The sequence below is a fragment of the Sarcophilus harrisii genome, chromosome 1, assembly GCF_902635505.1.
Source record: "Sarcophilus harrisii chromosome 1, mSarHar1.11, whole genome shotgun sequence".
Taxonomy (NCBI): domain Eukaryota; kingdom Metazoa; phylum Chordata; class Mammalia; order Dasyuromorphia; family Dasyuridae; genus Sarcophilus; species Sarcophilus harrisii.
The window spans coordinates 52,727,934-52,740,843 of NC_045426.1; the positions used below are offsets into that span (position 1 = coordinate 52,727,934).

At 37.9% G+C, this 12,910-nt stretch overlaps 1 protein-coding gene across 5 annotated transcripts in view; it reads left to right on the forward strand.

Annotated features, from left to right (window-relative positions):
- PPARG (peroxisome proliferator activated receptor gamma) overlaps positions 1-12,910 on the forward strand; it is a 162,656-nt gene that overhangs the window by 97,232 nt on the left and 52,514 nt on the right. For all 5 annotated transcript variants that reach the window (XM_023498195.2, XM_023498197.2, XM_031955345.1 and 2 more), the window contains one exon: positions 3,868-4,006. In XM_023498195.2, coding sequence (XP_023353963.1) covers positions 3,868-4,006 — 139 coding nt within the window. The remainder of the gene's footprint in view (positions 1-3,867; positions 4,007-12,910) is intronic.

A 12,910-nucleotide genomic window follows, 5' to 3' on the forward strand; every position in this document is an offset into this window, starting at 1 on the left:
CACTGTGCTAAGCGCTTTATAATTTTAATCTCATTGATCCTCACAACAACCCTATAAGATAGTTGCATGTTACAAATAGGGAAACTGAGGCAAACAGAGGTCTTGTGATTTGCTCAGGGTCCCAGAGCTGATAGGTGTCTGAGGTTCCATTTGAACTCCGGTCCACCTGACTCTGCTGCATCCTTTACCTGCAGTAACGGTAGTCAGTACTCCTGTCCCATCCAAGGCTTGGGCTCTATCTTCCTCTTGACCACAGTTAATGGGATGCTGTCATTCTGTTACTTACCCAAGTTTATATAAATTAAGGGCAGAGCTGAGACGGCAGCCTGGCTTTCCTGATTCTCTGTCCAGGGCTTCCATTCTAAAGAAATGAGATGCTGAATTCTAGAGAGCTTCATCCCCCAGAAAGGAGCAGAGCTCTCCCTCACTAATAACTCCTTCTCCAGTGGCCCTTGGTTGCCGATAGCACTACCATTCTCTTACCCTTCCAAGCTCATTTGCTCAATTATCTTTGGCTTCTCCTTCCCCCTCATCCCCTTCCCCAAATCTGACCTGCTGCAAAATCCTGCACATTTCTCCCTATGTGATTCCCACTGCAACCCAGTATAAGCTCCCATTTAACACTTTTACCTCCACCATCTTAATAGCCTTCTCACCAGTTCCCTACCTCCACGCTTTCCTATTTACCATTCATCCATCACTCTGCTTTCTGAATAATCTTCCCTATGCACTCATATGCTCCCCATTACTAATCAAATTAAATATGCATTCTTTAGTCTGGCACTCAAGGACTTCCACAATCTGGTGAGGATCTTTCCTTCCAGACACCATCTTCCCTGTGTACGTAGTGTGTGAATCAGTTAAATTAATTACCTTTCCAGGTCTTAGGCGGGAGTTTCCCACCTTCTTCCTCCCTTTTATACTTCACCATACCTAGAATGGATTCTCCCTATGCCTCTAAGGAGCAGAAAAAGTCTCTAAAGAGAATATTCTTTTGTATATATAACTTTTTATATTTTTATAATATATTATATTATATTGACGGAGCCCATGCCTGGGTAATTTTTTTTTTTTAACAACATTATTGCTTGTTGTACTCACTTCTGTTCCTACTTCTCCCCTCCCTCCCTTCACCCCCTCCTCTAGATGGCAAGGAGTCCTATACAAGTTAAATATGTCACAGTGTGTCCTAGATACAATATATTTGTGCAGAACCGAACAGTTCTCTTGTTGCACAGGGAGAATTGGATTCAGAAGGTAGAAATAACCCGGGAAGAAAAACAAAAATGCAAACAGTTTACATTCATTTCCCAGTGTTCCTTCTCTGGTTGTAGCTGCTTCTGTCCATCCTTGATCAATTGAAACTGAGTTAGATCTTAAAGAGAATATTCTTAAAACAATATTGCTCTTACTGTGTATAGTATTCTCTTGGTTCTGCTTTTATTATACTATCCTATGGAAATGCTTGTTTTATTTCATGAATTAGGGGGAGGAAATAAAGTGGATGTTCTTTAAATGTTTCCACAAGGGACAAAGTCCATCCTAATTGAAGCAGGGTTCAGGGTATCAGACCTTTCATTCTGAAGGGCTTCCTGTTCAGAATCAGTATTGGATATTATAAGTTCATGAAGTAGGAGTTCTTACAGGGGAGAGAGAGGGGAAAAAAGGAAGGAAGGAAGGAGAGAGAGGGCAGAACAGATAGAGAAGAGGGAGAGGAAGACAAAGATTAGAGAAAGGGAGAGAGAAACTCGGAGACACAGAGAGAGAGATTTTCAACTTTACTGTCCCAATACTTTGGAAACAACCAGCTTCATCTATCAACCACATCACCCCAACTTGGAAAAATAATGCTTACAAGTCATCAGATGAAAATAAACTTGGCTAGTTAAAAGCTACCAGATCACTCTTATTTTTTTTTTCTCCAGGATCATTCACATTTCCCAGTATCATGTGAAATTTCTGGCTTTTTCCTAATTATGCTTTTCATGAGCCAACACCACCCCCTCACCCAAGTTGCTACCATTTCCTCCCCAAAATAACTTTTCATTTTATTGTGTGTGTGTATACACACACACACACACACACACACACACACACACACACACCACTAATTATATTTACATGATGTCTCCACAAGGTAATATAAAGTCCCCATGTGTCTTTGCATCCCCAGAAACAAGCACAGTGTCTGGCACATAGTAATACTTAATAAATACTTATTGATTTTTGCTTAGTCAGTTATAGTTCAAAGGCCATGTTTGTCTATGGGCAAGACATTTTGCTTCTTAGCATCCCCAAGGAATCTTTTAGGCTGCATGTTTCAGGAGAAATAGATATGTCTCTTCTGTATGTCGCCATTCCCTTCTGCAGCAGCGGGCATGGTTTCTCCACCCCAGGCCTTCCATTGATGGATGAACTCCCAGACCCAGACCAAATACAAGGAGAACTAGACTAATAGAATTTTAAAACAGGAGAGGACTTTAGAGAGCACTTGGTCCAGCCTCACCTGCCCCCAGAGCTGCTGAAAGTGTCCAAGTGTTTTTCACTCTGAATCTTGGCTTTCCCTTTTGCCTCCATGACAGGGCTGAGTTTCTTGGGGAATTCTGTCAATTCTTGCATGTTGTTCCCTATTATACTCTTATGCCTGTGGGCTACAGTAACACAGGGCCCTCCTGCATAAATAAATGAAATGAATTTCTGCAGGAAATTATGCAATGGGGAGAATTCCTCAAAATTATCCACATGTGGATTTTTATTGGCCCCAATCACAGCTTCGGATGGAACCACTCGCATTTTGCCAAACCGCTTAGTACAGTTAGGAAGGATGGGGCCTGTGGCTGAAATGATTTGCAGGGAGGTTAAACTGATTACATGGTGGTTTATTCTCATTACATTGAATCCAGAACCCTTCTTGATCAGGCTAAGAATCAAATGGGTGCCCAAGATGGAGCTAGGCCTGTGATGAATATGGTCATAAACACAGAACTGGAAGGCTCTTGGAGATCCCTGGATCCAGTCCTCCATTTTACAATTTTATTTTTTAAAGCAAATAGATAATAGGGTCACATTTATTTAATGCATTCAGGTTTATAACGGCTTTGTGAAGTAGGTTTCAGGATTTTTACTCGTATCCAAATCTTCATGATCCCATGTGGGTTTTTCTTGGTTGGAGTGATTTTTCATTTCCTTCTCCGGCTCATTTATAGATGAAGAAACTGAGGCAATGTAACTTGCCCAGGATCACACAGCTGGGGTTGGATTTGAACTTGGTCGTCCCTAACTGCTCCATTCACTGAACCACCTAGGTACCCTCATGAAGTAAATAGTATATGTATTATCCCAATTTCATAAAGAGAGGGAAGAGAAAAAGTATTTATTAAGCATCTACTGTATGGCTGACTATTATACTCATATTTATAATTATTATCTTTTTTGATCCTCAAGACAATGTTGGGATGCAGGTGCTTTCATGATCCAATTTTTACGGTTAAAGAGTTAAATGTCTGGCCCAGAATCAGATACATCTGAGGGCAGACTCAAACTCGGGTCTTCATAATTGTAGAGCCAGCACCATTGTGCCAACTTGCTGCCCCATTTGATTGCTTGGCAAACTAAGGCAGAACTATATTTAGTGACTTGTTCCAAAATTCAGACCTGGTACTCCCTTGATTTCCTGGTCTTTTGTCTGTTTCTTTTTTCCCTTTGCCCTCTTTAACCTAAATGAGCACTTGCAAGTTCACACAGAAAATCCGTGGTGGTCTAGGATCAAGGACCCAACCAGCCTATGTCTCACCAGACCATGTACCCTGCATCCTTTCGGGGGCCTTTGACACCTCATAAGATGGACTTCTCTATCTCCCTTTGCAGGGTTTCTTCCGGAGGACAATCCGTTTGAAACTTATCTATGACCGGTGTGATCTGAACTGTCGGATCCACAAAAAGAGTAGAAATAAATGTCAGTACTGCAGGTTTCAGAAGTGCCTTGCTGTGGGGATGTCACATAATGGTAAGTGTAATTTTTAAAATAACACAAGACAATTATTAAGCAGGAATTATTGAGTTGAAAATAGATTATTCAGTAAGCATTTATGAAGTGTTTGCTATATTCCAGGCTCTGTGCTAAGCCCTGAGAATCCAAAGAAAGGCAAAAACAAAGTGCCTGCCCTCAAGAAGTTCACCTTCTGAGGTGGGGAAGGCTAACTGTGAGAAATTATTTACATATATAATACATAGATGGGAAGATGGGAATTGTGGGGGTTGGGAGTGAGACTGGGACTGAGAAAGTCCTCCTGCAGGTGGTGGGATTTGAACTGAGTCTTGGAGGAAGCCATCAAAGTGAGGGAAGATAGCATTTCAGATGTGGAGCACTGCCAGTCCAGGAAATGACAGAGTGATTGGAGATACAATGACATGTGTGAGGAATACCACCTGCTGCTGGTTCATAGAGCACATGGGGTTAGTAAAATATAACAAGACTAGAGAGGTAGAAAGGGACTAGGTTTTGAAGAGCTTCAAATGCCTAACAAGGGCATTTCTATTTAATTCTAGAGCCAATTAAATTTGCCAAATGGAAGCTTTGGCAGGGAGTATCTCTGACATAGTCATACCTACACTTTAGGGAAATCTCTTTGGCAGCTAAGTGGAGAGACCTGAGCAACGGAGGCTAACCAGAAAGCATTTACAGATTGTAGAGACGTGAGGTGATGGGAACCTGCTTAAGGGCAGAGGGTTTGTGATTCAAGAGAAAGGGTTATAAAGCTATTTCAATTATTTAAGCTTAAAAACGCCTTAAGCTTTTTGGAACTGAATGTGAGAGGTCATTGTGAAGCAGAAATGATAAGACTGGGCAATAGGTTGGATATGTGGAGTGAGTGCTAGAGGGAACTTAGGGATGACTTTGACTAGCCTGGTTGACTGGAAGAATGGTGGTATTCTCATGAGTAAGAGGGAAGGTTGGAGAAAAGGGGTAGCAAATAATGAGCTCTCTTCAACGGGGCATTTCCCAAAGACAGATGTAAAACTGAAGCTCAGAATGAGATTAGCTCTGGATTTATGGATCTAGGAATTGTCAGGCTGGAGATGATAGCTGAACACTTTTTTTTTTTTTTTAATTTAATAGCCTTTTATTTATAGGTTATATGCATGGGTAACTTTACAGCATTAACAATTGCCAAACCTCTTGTTCCAATTTTTCAGCTCTTACCCCCCACCCCTCCCCCAGATGGCAGGATGACCAGTAGATGTTAAATATATTAAAATATAAATTAGATACACAATAAGTATACATGACCAAACCGTTATTTTAGCTGAACATTTTTGGAGACCACCAAGACAAATAATATAGAGGGCTAAGGACATAACCTTGGGGGATGCCCATAGGGGATCTGGATCAAGATCCAATAAGGGAGAATGAGAAGGAACAATCAAGTAGATGGAAAGAACCAGGAGAGAGCAGTGTCAGATAAACCCACATAGGAGAGAATATGCCAAAGGAGGAGATCAACCATGTCAAAGAGTACAGAGAAATCAAGAAGGATGAGAATTGAGGAAAGGCCATTATGAGATCCCTGGTGAGTTTGGAGAGAACAATTTCTGTTCAATTGCAGAGAGTTTAGAATCAACTAAGAAGAAGTAAATGTATTTTGTTTTTTCAAGGAATTTAGCTAAGAAGGGGAAAGAGAGATATGATAGCTCCAGGGATGATAGAAGCAAGTAAGGGTTTTTAAAGAAAGGGAAGACACATGGGCAGGCTTGATTATAGGCAACAGCCGAATCAGTAGATAGGGAAAGATTGGGATAAGATTGGAGATAATAGAGAAGGCAATATTCCCCAGAAGATGAGATAAGATGGGATTAAAAATGCTTGTAAGGGATGTGCCTTGATAAGAATAGCCACCTCTTCATGCAAAACAGGGATGAAGGGAAAAAAAATTCTGAGGGAAGAAAAAGTTCTTATTAAATGACCTTAATTTTTCAGGGAATTATGAAGAGAGATAGTAACCTAAAAGGAAGAAGGGGAAGGATGCTAGGGAAGACTTGAGGAAGTATGAAAAGTTCTGGAATAGCTACTGTGGTAGATGATAGAGCAAAGTAATCAGGAAGGATTGCCTTGCTACAGTGAGGGCCCAGTGGAGATTATGTAACATAAATTTCTATTCATAGATTTAGAGCAGAAAGAGATTTCAGAGGTCATCTATTCCAACATCTTATCTTAATGATGAGAAAACTGAAGTGTAGAAAGGCAAATGATTTGTTCAAGGTCACACAGATAGTGAGTGGTGGAAGTGGAATTTAAAGCAAGGTTCTGACTCCAAACTTGCTCTTCTTTTCATTGCGTCATGAAGGGGCTTAGAACCATTGTTTAGCACATTGAGCAATGTCATCCATGGTGTGTCAGCTTTTAACAACACATACATGTGCACACACACACATATACACCCATACACATATACACCTATGTGTCGATGTACATTCAATCAATGTGACACTTTTCATTTGGGCAATTGTTGTCAAACTTCTGTATGTTGTAGATTCTTCCTTCATGGGATTGAATATGTGTCTACCATCTTTGTAAATTTAGTTGTTTTATATTGTCACATCTTAAGCCTATTGGAGTAGAGAATTTAATTATGTTACAAATGTCTTTGAGAGATATTCACAGCAAAAGCTCTGCAAGTAACTTCTTTAATATGCTGAAGTGATGAGTCTACGCTGGAATTATAAATTTTTGGCTTTTGTTTTATTTTAATAGTATTTTATTTTTCCAAATACATGCAAAAATAGTTTTCAACATTCACCCTTATGAAATTCCAAATTTTTCTCCCTTTCTTCCCCTCTTCCCCCTCCTCAAATCAGAAAGCAATCCCATAGAGGTTAAACATGTGCAATTCTTCCAAACATATTTCCATATTCGTCACACTGCACAAGAAAACTCAGATCAAAAGGGAAAAAAACAAAAAAGAAAAAAACCACCACCAACAAAAAAGTGAAAATATTATGCTTTGTTCTACATTCAGTCTCCATAAAACTATACATTTTGATCTAAGTCAGAATGAAGTTAATTGCACATTTTCTTCTCCACCTATTAGGGAAACTTAAGCAATTATTTCTTCCTAAACTCTTATTTTTCTCATAACATGCTTAAATTTCAAATAATAACAATAGTTGGAATTTCTATAATCCTTTAAATTTTTAAAATACTTTTCTATCCACATGGATATTCATAATGATGTCAAATTACATATCATTAATACATTTCTTTTCAAAATGTTTTTATATTTGTTTTTCCATTTTATCTTCATAGCAACCCTAAAAGAAGATAAAACATGTGTTAGTATGCTTGTCTGATCATGTTTTCTCTCTCCTGCACCTAGCAAAGTTATTAGTTGAAAAGCTGAACACAGTTCAGTTCAATAAGCATTATTAAGTGCCTATTGTGTGCAAAACACTGTGTGTAGGCACTGGAGATATTTAGGCAAAATAAAAAGAAAATTCTGTATTCTCAAGAAGTTCACATTCTACTAGGTAATGAAGATTAAGATGCTGAACATTGCTTATTGAAGTGGATTAGATTAGAGGTCAGTTCCTCAGATCTTTATCAATATTCTATGCATAGAAAAAGATTTAAGAATCGGGTATAGAAAAGCGATAGTACAGTTTGAGACTTTTTTTGGTATAGCCAATGGAACAATTTGTTTTGCTTGACTGTATGTGTTTATAATAGGAATTTTGTTTTCCTTTCTTTTTTGACTGGAGGGAGAGAAAGAAAGAGAGAGAAAAGACAGAGTTTTGTTGATTAACAAAAAAATAAAAATTTAATTTAAAAAATCAGCTGTAATGTTCTTATCAGTAGAGCAGCCTGAATTCAAAAGGCACAGAAATTTAAGAAATGCAAGTACTTCTAAGTTTTCTAAGTATTTCAATCTTTTATGTCATTTCAAAATTATCGTAGGTTCACGTTAGACAAGACATAATAAAGAGCAGCTTTAAAAGATGCCTAATGCATCTAATGTCAGATATGAATTGTAGACCTCATTCAGATATATCTACTTGAAACATTCACTTTCAAGTGTGCCAGCTGACTCCCCCCAATCAAACTTAATATGTCTTTTGCCTTGTATCAAATGTAATCAAAATTAGTTTGTTTTTTCTAAAACTGTTTTGGAACAAACAGTAATAATAGCCAGCTTTTATACCACACTGAGGATTTGCAAAGCACTTTACACACATTATCTCAGTTAATACTTGCAACAACACTGTAAAGGTAGATGCCATTATGAGCTCCATTTCTAGGAGACAGAGAATTAGAGACCAAAAATTTGCCTAGGGGCATACAACTAGAAGGGTCTATGGCAAGATTTGAACTCAGATTTTCCTGATTCCAAATATTCTTTCTACTAATGCACTTTGCTGTCGAATATTAAATGCTAAGCTGTGGAGGCAATGCAGGTCAATCATTACACCCATTTGCCAAGACTTTTTTCCCCTAATCCTTAACCCCTTTTAAATTTAATCTGATACAGGCCAGTTCCGATGGTCTTGTGATGAAGAGAGCCATCTCAGCCAGAGAGAGGACTGTAAGAACTGAGTGTGATTCAGAACATAGCATTCTCACTCTTTTTGTTATTGTTTGCATTGTTTTCTTTCTTTTTTTTTCCCTTGTTGATCTGATTTTTCTTGTGCAACATATTTGTGGAAATATGTATAAAGGAATTGCACGTTAACATATATTGGATTATTTGCCATCTGGGGAAGGTAAAAAATCTAGAATACAAGATTTTGTCAGGGTGAATGTTGAAAACTATCTATGTATATATTTTGAAAATGAAAAGCTTTAATTAAAATAAACAAATAAGTAAACAAACAAACAAACAAATAAATAATGAATTTAATCTGATCAGGAGGTGACATTCCTGGTCACTAACCTGACCTTCATCCTCCTCAGACTAAAATGTCTTCTAAAAAGGAGGAATAGGAATCAGATTTTTTACCATAATATTCTGGACTTTTGAATTTATGGGCATTATTCTTTCCCTCACCCCTTTTCATCTGGATATCCAACATCAAATCAGCACAGGCTTTTCAGGAGCCAGTGCTCCTGGCCAGTGCAATCAGGGATGCAGGGACAGGAGAAGAGGTTGGCCAAACTTGTCTTTACGAAGGACTGCAGCTGCTATGCAGGGATACACCACTGTTGGCTCTGATTGCAAAATAATTTGCTGATTTAATTCCACCAATTTCCTTTTCACTTGTAGGCCTCATAAAGCCGAAGGTCTGGTTTCCAAGTCGGGGGTTGTATTTCAGGTGATGCAACCAAGTTGTAATAAACTTATATCATCTTTGTGGGGAAATCATTGACTTCAAGGTCATTATCACTCAGACAACTAAGGAAAGCTGGCCAAGTCCCCTTTTAATGTTGTTTGGTTATAGTGCAAAACAAAATAAGCATGTCATCTACGTATTCATGGGAAATCTGTCTCCTATTGCTGGTAGGCAAATAGTACCTAAAACTCAAACTTTGTAGAATTTGTTCTATAACTTCCTCTTGCCCAGAAAAGTCAAAGTTATTATAAACTTGAAAGTCCAGTCATTTCATGATTTCATATAAAAATACTTCAGAATCTCTGAAGAAAGAGGCAGAGTCATAATGAAGAGTCTCCCCTCATTCTTTTTGGCAGAATAAAGAGGAGAAACAGGAATTAAATGTCATAACATAAAAGACTTATGCAATTCGGCACTTAAAAGATTACAAACATATCTGAGAAAATGAATTCTCAGAGGTTTTTATAGGAATGTTTGTTGCCCAGAAAAAGAAACAACTGAAATGAGTTGTACACAAGAAAGTACCTCTAGGAGTCCCTAGGTCTTGATTTGTCAGAGCATCCTGATAGTGGGATAAGCTGCCAACAGAAAGATTTCTAGAATATAGAATAGAATATAGAATAGAGGCTCCTTTTTGATGCTAGTAGGATGCTCTTTGACAGTTAGATACCCACTGATTCACCTTGATTATCATCTGTTAATCTGAAAGCATGTAGGAATTATTCCCCTGATCGACAAATCTTTTGTGACTTCAGGTTGGCTAAAGTTGAAGCTACAATTTCCTCTTCCTACTCTTTAAGATCCTCCACCACCCAACATCATCCTTATTTCTCACTTCTCCCCCAGATGTATCCCATATCCCAACCAGATAAGACTAATTAGCCTTCTCCATTTATACCATGCTTTCTTCTTGTGTATGTTCACTCACATGGTTCCCCTTGATTAGAATTCTTTGTCCATGGATATTTGCATTTTGTCTTCCTTATTAGACTAGAAACTCTTCAAAGGCAAGACCTGTGTTTTGATTTTTGGTTTTCTGGAGTTTTTTTTTTTAGTTGTTTGTTTTGTATCTCCAGCATTTAGCACATGGTAAAAATACAGATAAGACAAAATGTTGAATATGTATTGAGTATGAATGAGAAATAGGAACTGTTTAATAAGTGTTTAGTGATTGATGGACACAATGTACAATTTGGCATTTTCATTGTTGACTCACATACTTCTAGAAACCAAAGAACTATCCCATCCAAAAACCAATAAGGAAAACTTTTAGAACAGGGGTCCTTAACTTTTTTGTGTTATGGATCCCATTGACAATCTGAATGAGCCTTCTCAGAATATTATTTAGATGCATAAAATGGAACATGGAAGATTGTAAAGGAAACCACTTACATGACACATGCAAGTGTGTGTGTGCATCAAAGTATTTAAAAATAGGTTTATGGACCCCAGTTTAAGAAGTATAAAGATTCATCCCCCCTTCTTTGAGGAGGAAGTAGCAGTAGCAGCTCTGTGTTCAAGATTTTTGAAGAAAAATTAATTTCAGAATATGTCTGCAAAGGGCTCCTGATGAAGGTAGCTGTAATATACTTTACAATTATCTCAATTTGATCTTCACAAGCAAAGTGCTATTATTGCTTTCACTTTACAAATATGAAAACTGAGACAAATAGATTAAACAACTTGCCCAGGGTCACATGGCCGGTAAGGTTCTGAGGCTGGATTTGAAATCAGGTTTTCCTGACTTCGACCCTGTTTGTTCCACTTAACTGCCAAGCTAATTTTTGCATGTTCCCTCCTATTTGTCAGAGTTGTTCTTTACCAGATAGAAACTTTAATTTTGGATGATTTTAGTCCTTCATTTTTGAGATATGTAAGACCCCTCCATCTGGTGGGTTACATAATTAAATCACTGGTATTGTTTATCAGTTACAGAATATTAAACACTTTCATTGTACCTGCTTTCTGAGGACAAACCCACAGAGCTAAGTAAGTCACAGAGTAGCTCAGTTGCCTAGACTTGTTCAGATTGGTTCCCAGTAGCTTAAACTTGTGCTCACTGCTTTTCTGTCTCTTCTCTGAACTTGCTTTTCTAAACACAACAAACAATCCACCTCCAAAGAAAGATCTGATGAACTCTAAGTGCAGATTGAGACATACATTTCTTCACTTTCTTTATGTTTCTTGCTTTTTTATTGTTTGGTTTGGTCATGTTTTTTTGTTTTTTGTTTTTTTGGTAACATGGCTAATATAGAAATGTTTTGCATGACTTCACATGTATAATTGATATCATATTGTTTGCCTTCTCAATGAGTGAGGGAGGAGTTGAAGGAAGGGAGAGAATTAAGAACTCAAAATATTTTTAAAATGGTTATAAAATTGTTTTTAAAAAAGGATAAAAGCAAGCACAACAAACAAAACCCCTTTGTCTGAGATCTCTTAGCTTTTGTGTGCTGCATTAGTAATTTCCCAAAGAGTCTCTCTCCCAAGGTTACTGACTTAACAGGTGTGGCCACAAAGTAATAAGATTAGTTTGAGTGTTTGGTTTAATAGACAGAGAAGTAAGCAGTGCTTTTGGAGCTATATCTTTGAAAACCTATGCATTTAACCTCCAGTAAGGCTGCCATTACTCAGGACACAAATATCTTGTGAAGATCTGCTTTCAGGACCCCTTTCTGACCCATGCAAAACAAAAAATGAAGTCATGTTATTTTACATTTATACCTGATAAGAATGGCAGAAATTGATTTTCATTAACTCATTTGATCTTTATACCAATCCTGAGCAGCAGGTGAACAATTGGAATTGTTAGCTCCATTTTACAGATATAGAATATGAGGCTCAGAGATGTCTTATCAGTCAGTCAAACACTATTTATTAAGTGAGTACTATGTACTAGGCACTCTGCTAAGCCCTTAGAATACCCCCCCAAAAATGGCAAAAGACAGTCCCTATTCTCAAAGGGCTCACCATCTAAGGGGGAACAATATGCAAACAAATGATGTGGAAACAAGGCATTTAGAAGACAAGTTTGAGGTAATCAACAGAAGGAAGGCACTAGAATCAAGGGAGATTGGGTGGATTTCTTGTTAAAGATGGGATTTTAGCTGGGATCTGAGGAAAGCCAGAAGATAGAGATGAAGAAGGAGACAATTTGAATTATGAGGGGGAATAGCTAGAGAAAATGCTCAGACTGAAGATGGAGTGTCTTATGGGGGAAGAATAAGGAAGCCAATGTCAGTGGAGAAAGGAAAGGGAGGAGGATTTAAGATGAAAGAAGGAAGGAAGAAGGGAGGGAGGGAGGAAAGGAGGAAAGAAAGAAAGGAGAAAAGAAAGAAAAAAGAAAGAAGAAGAGAAAGAAGGGAGAGAGGGAGAGATTGAGATCTAGGAAAGTAGAGGTGGGAGATTATGAAGTATCTGATGCCCATGGTTCACAGCTATGAAATGTTACAGGAAGAATTAGAGTGCAGTCTCTTATATGTACCTAGTTACCTAGTTATTTACACATTATTTCCCCATTAGAATATAAAAGTAGGGAGTATTTTTGCCCTTTCTTAAGATTTTTGAGTAGAGAAAAGTGTTATGAGTC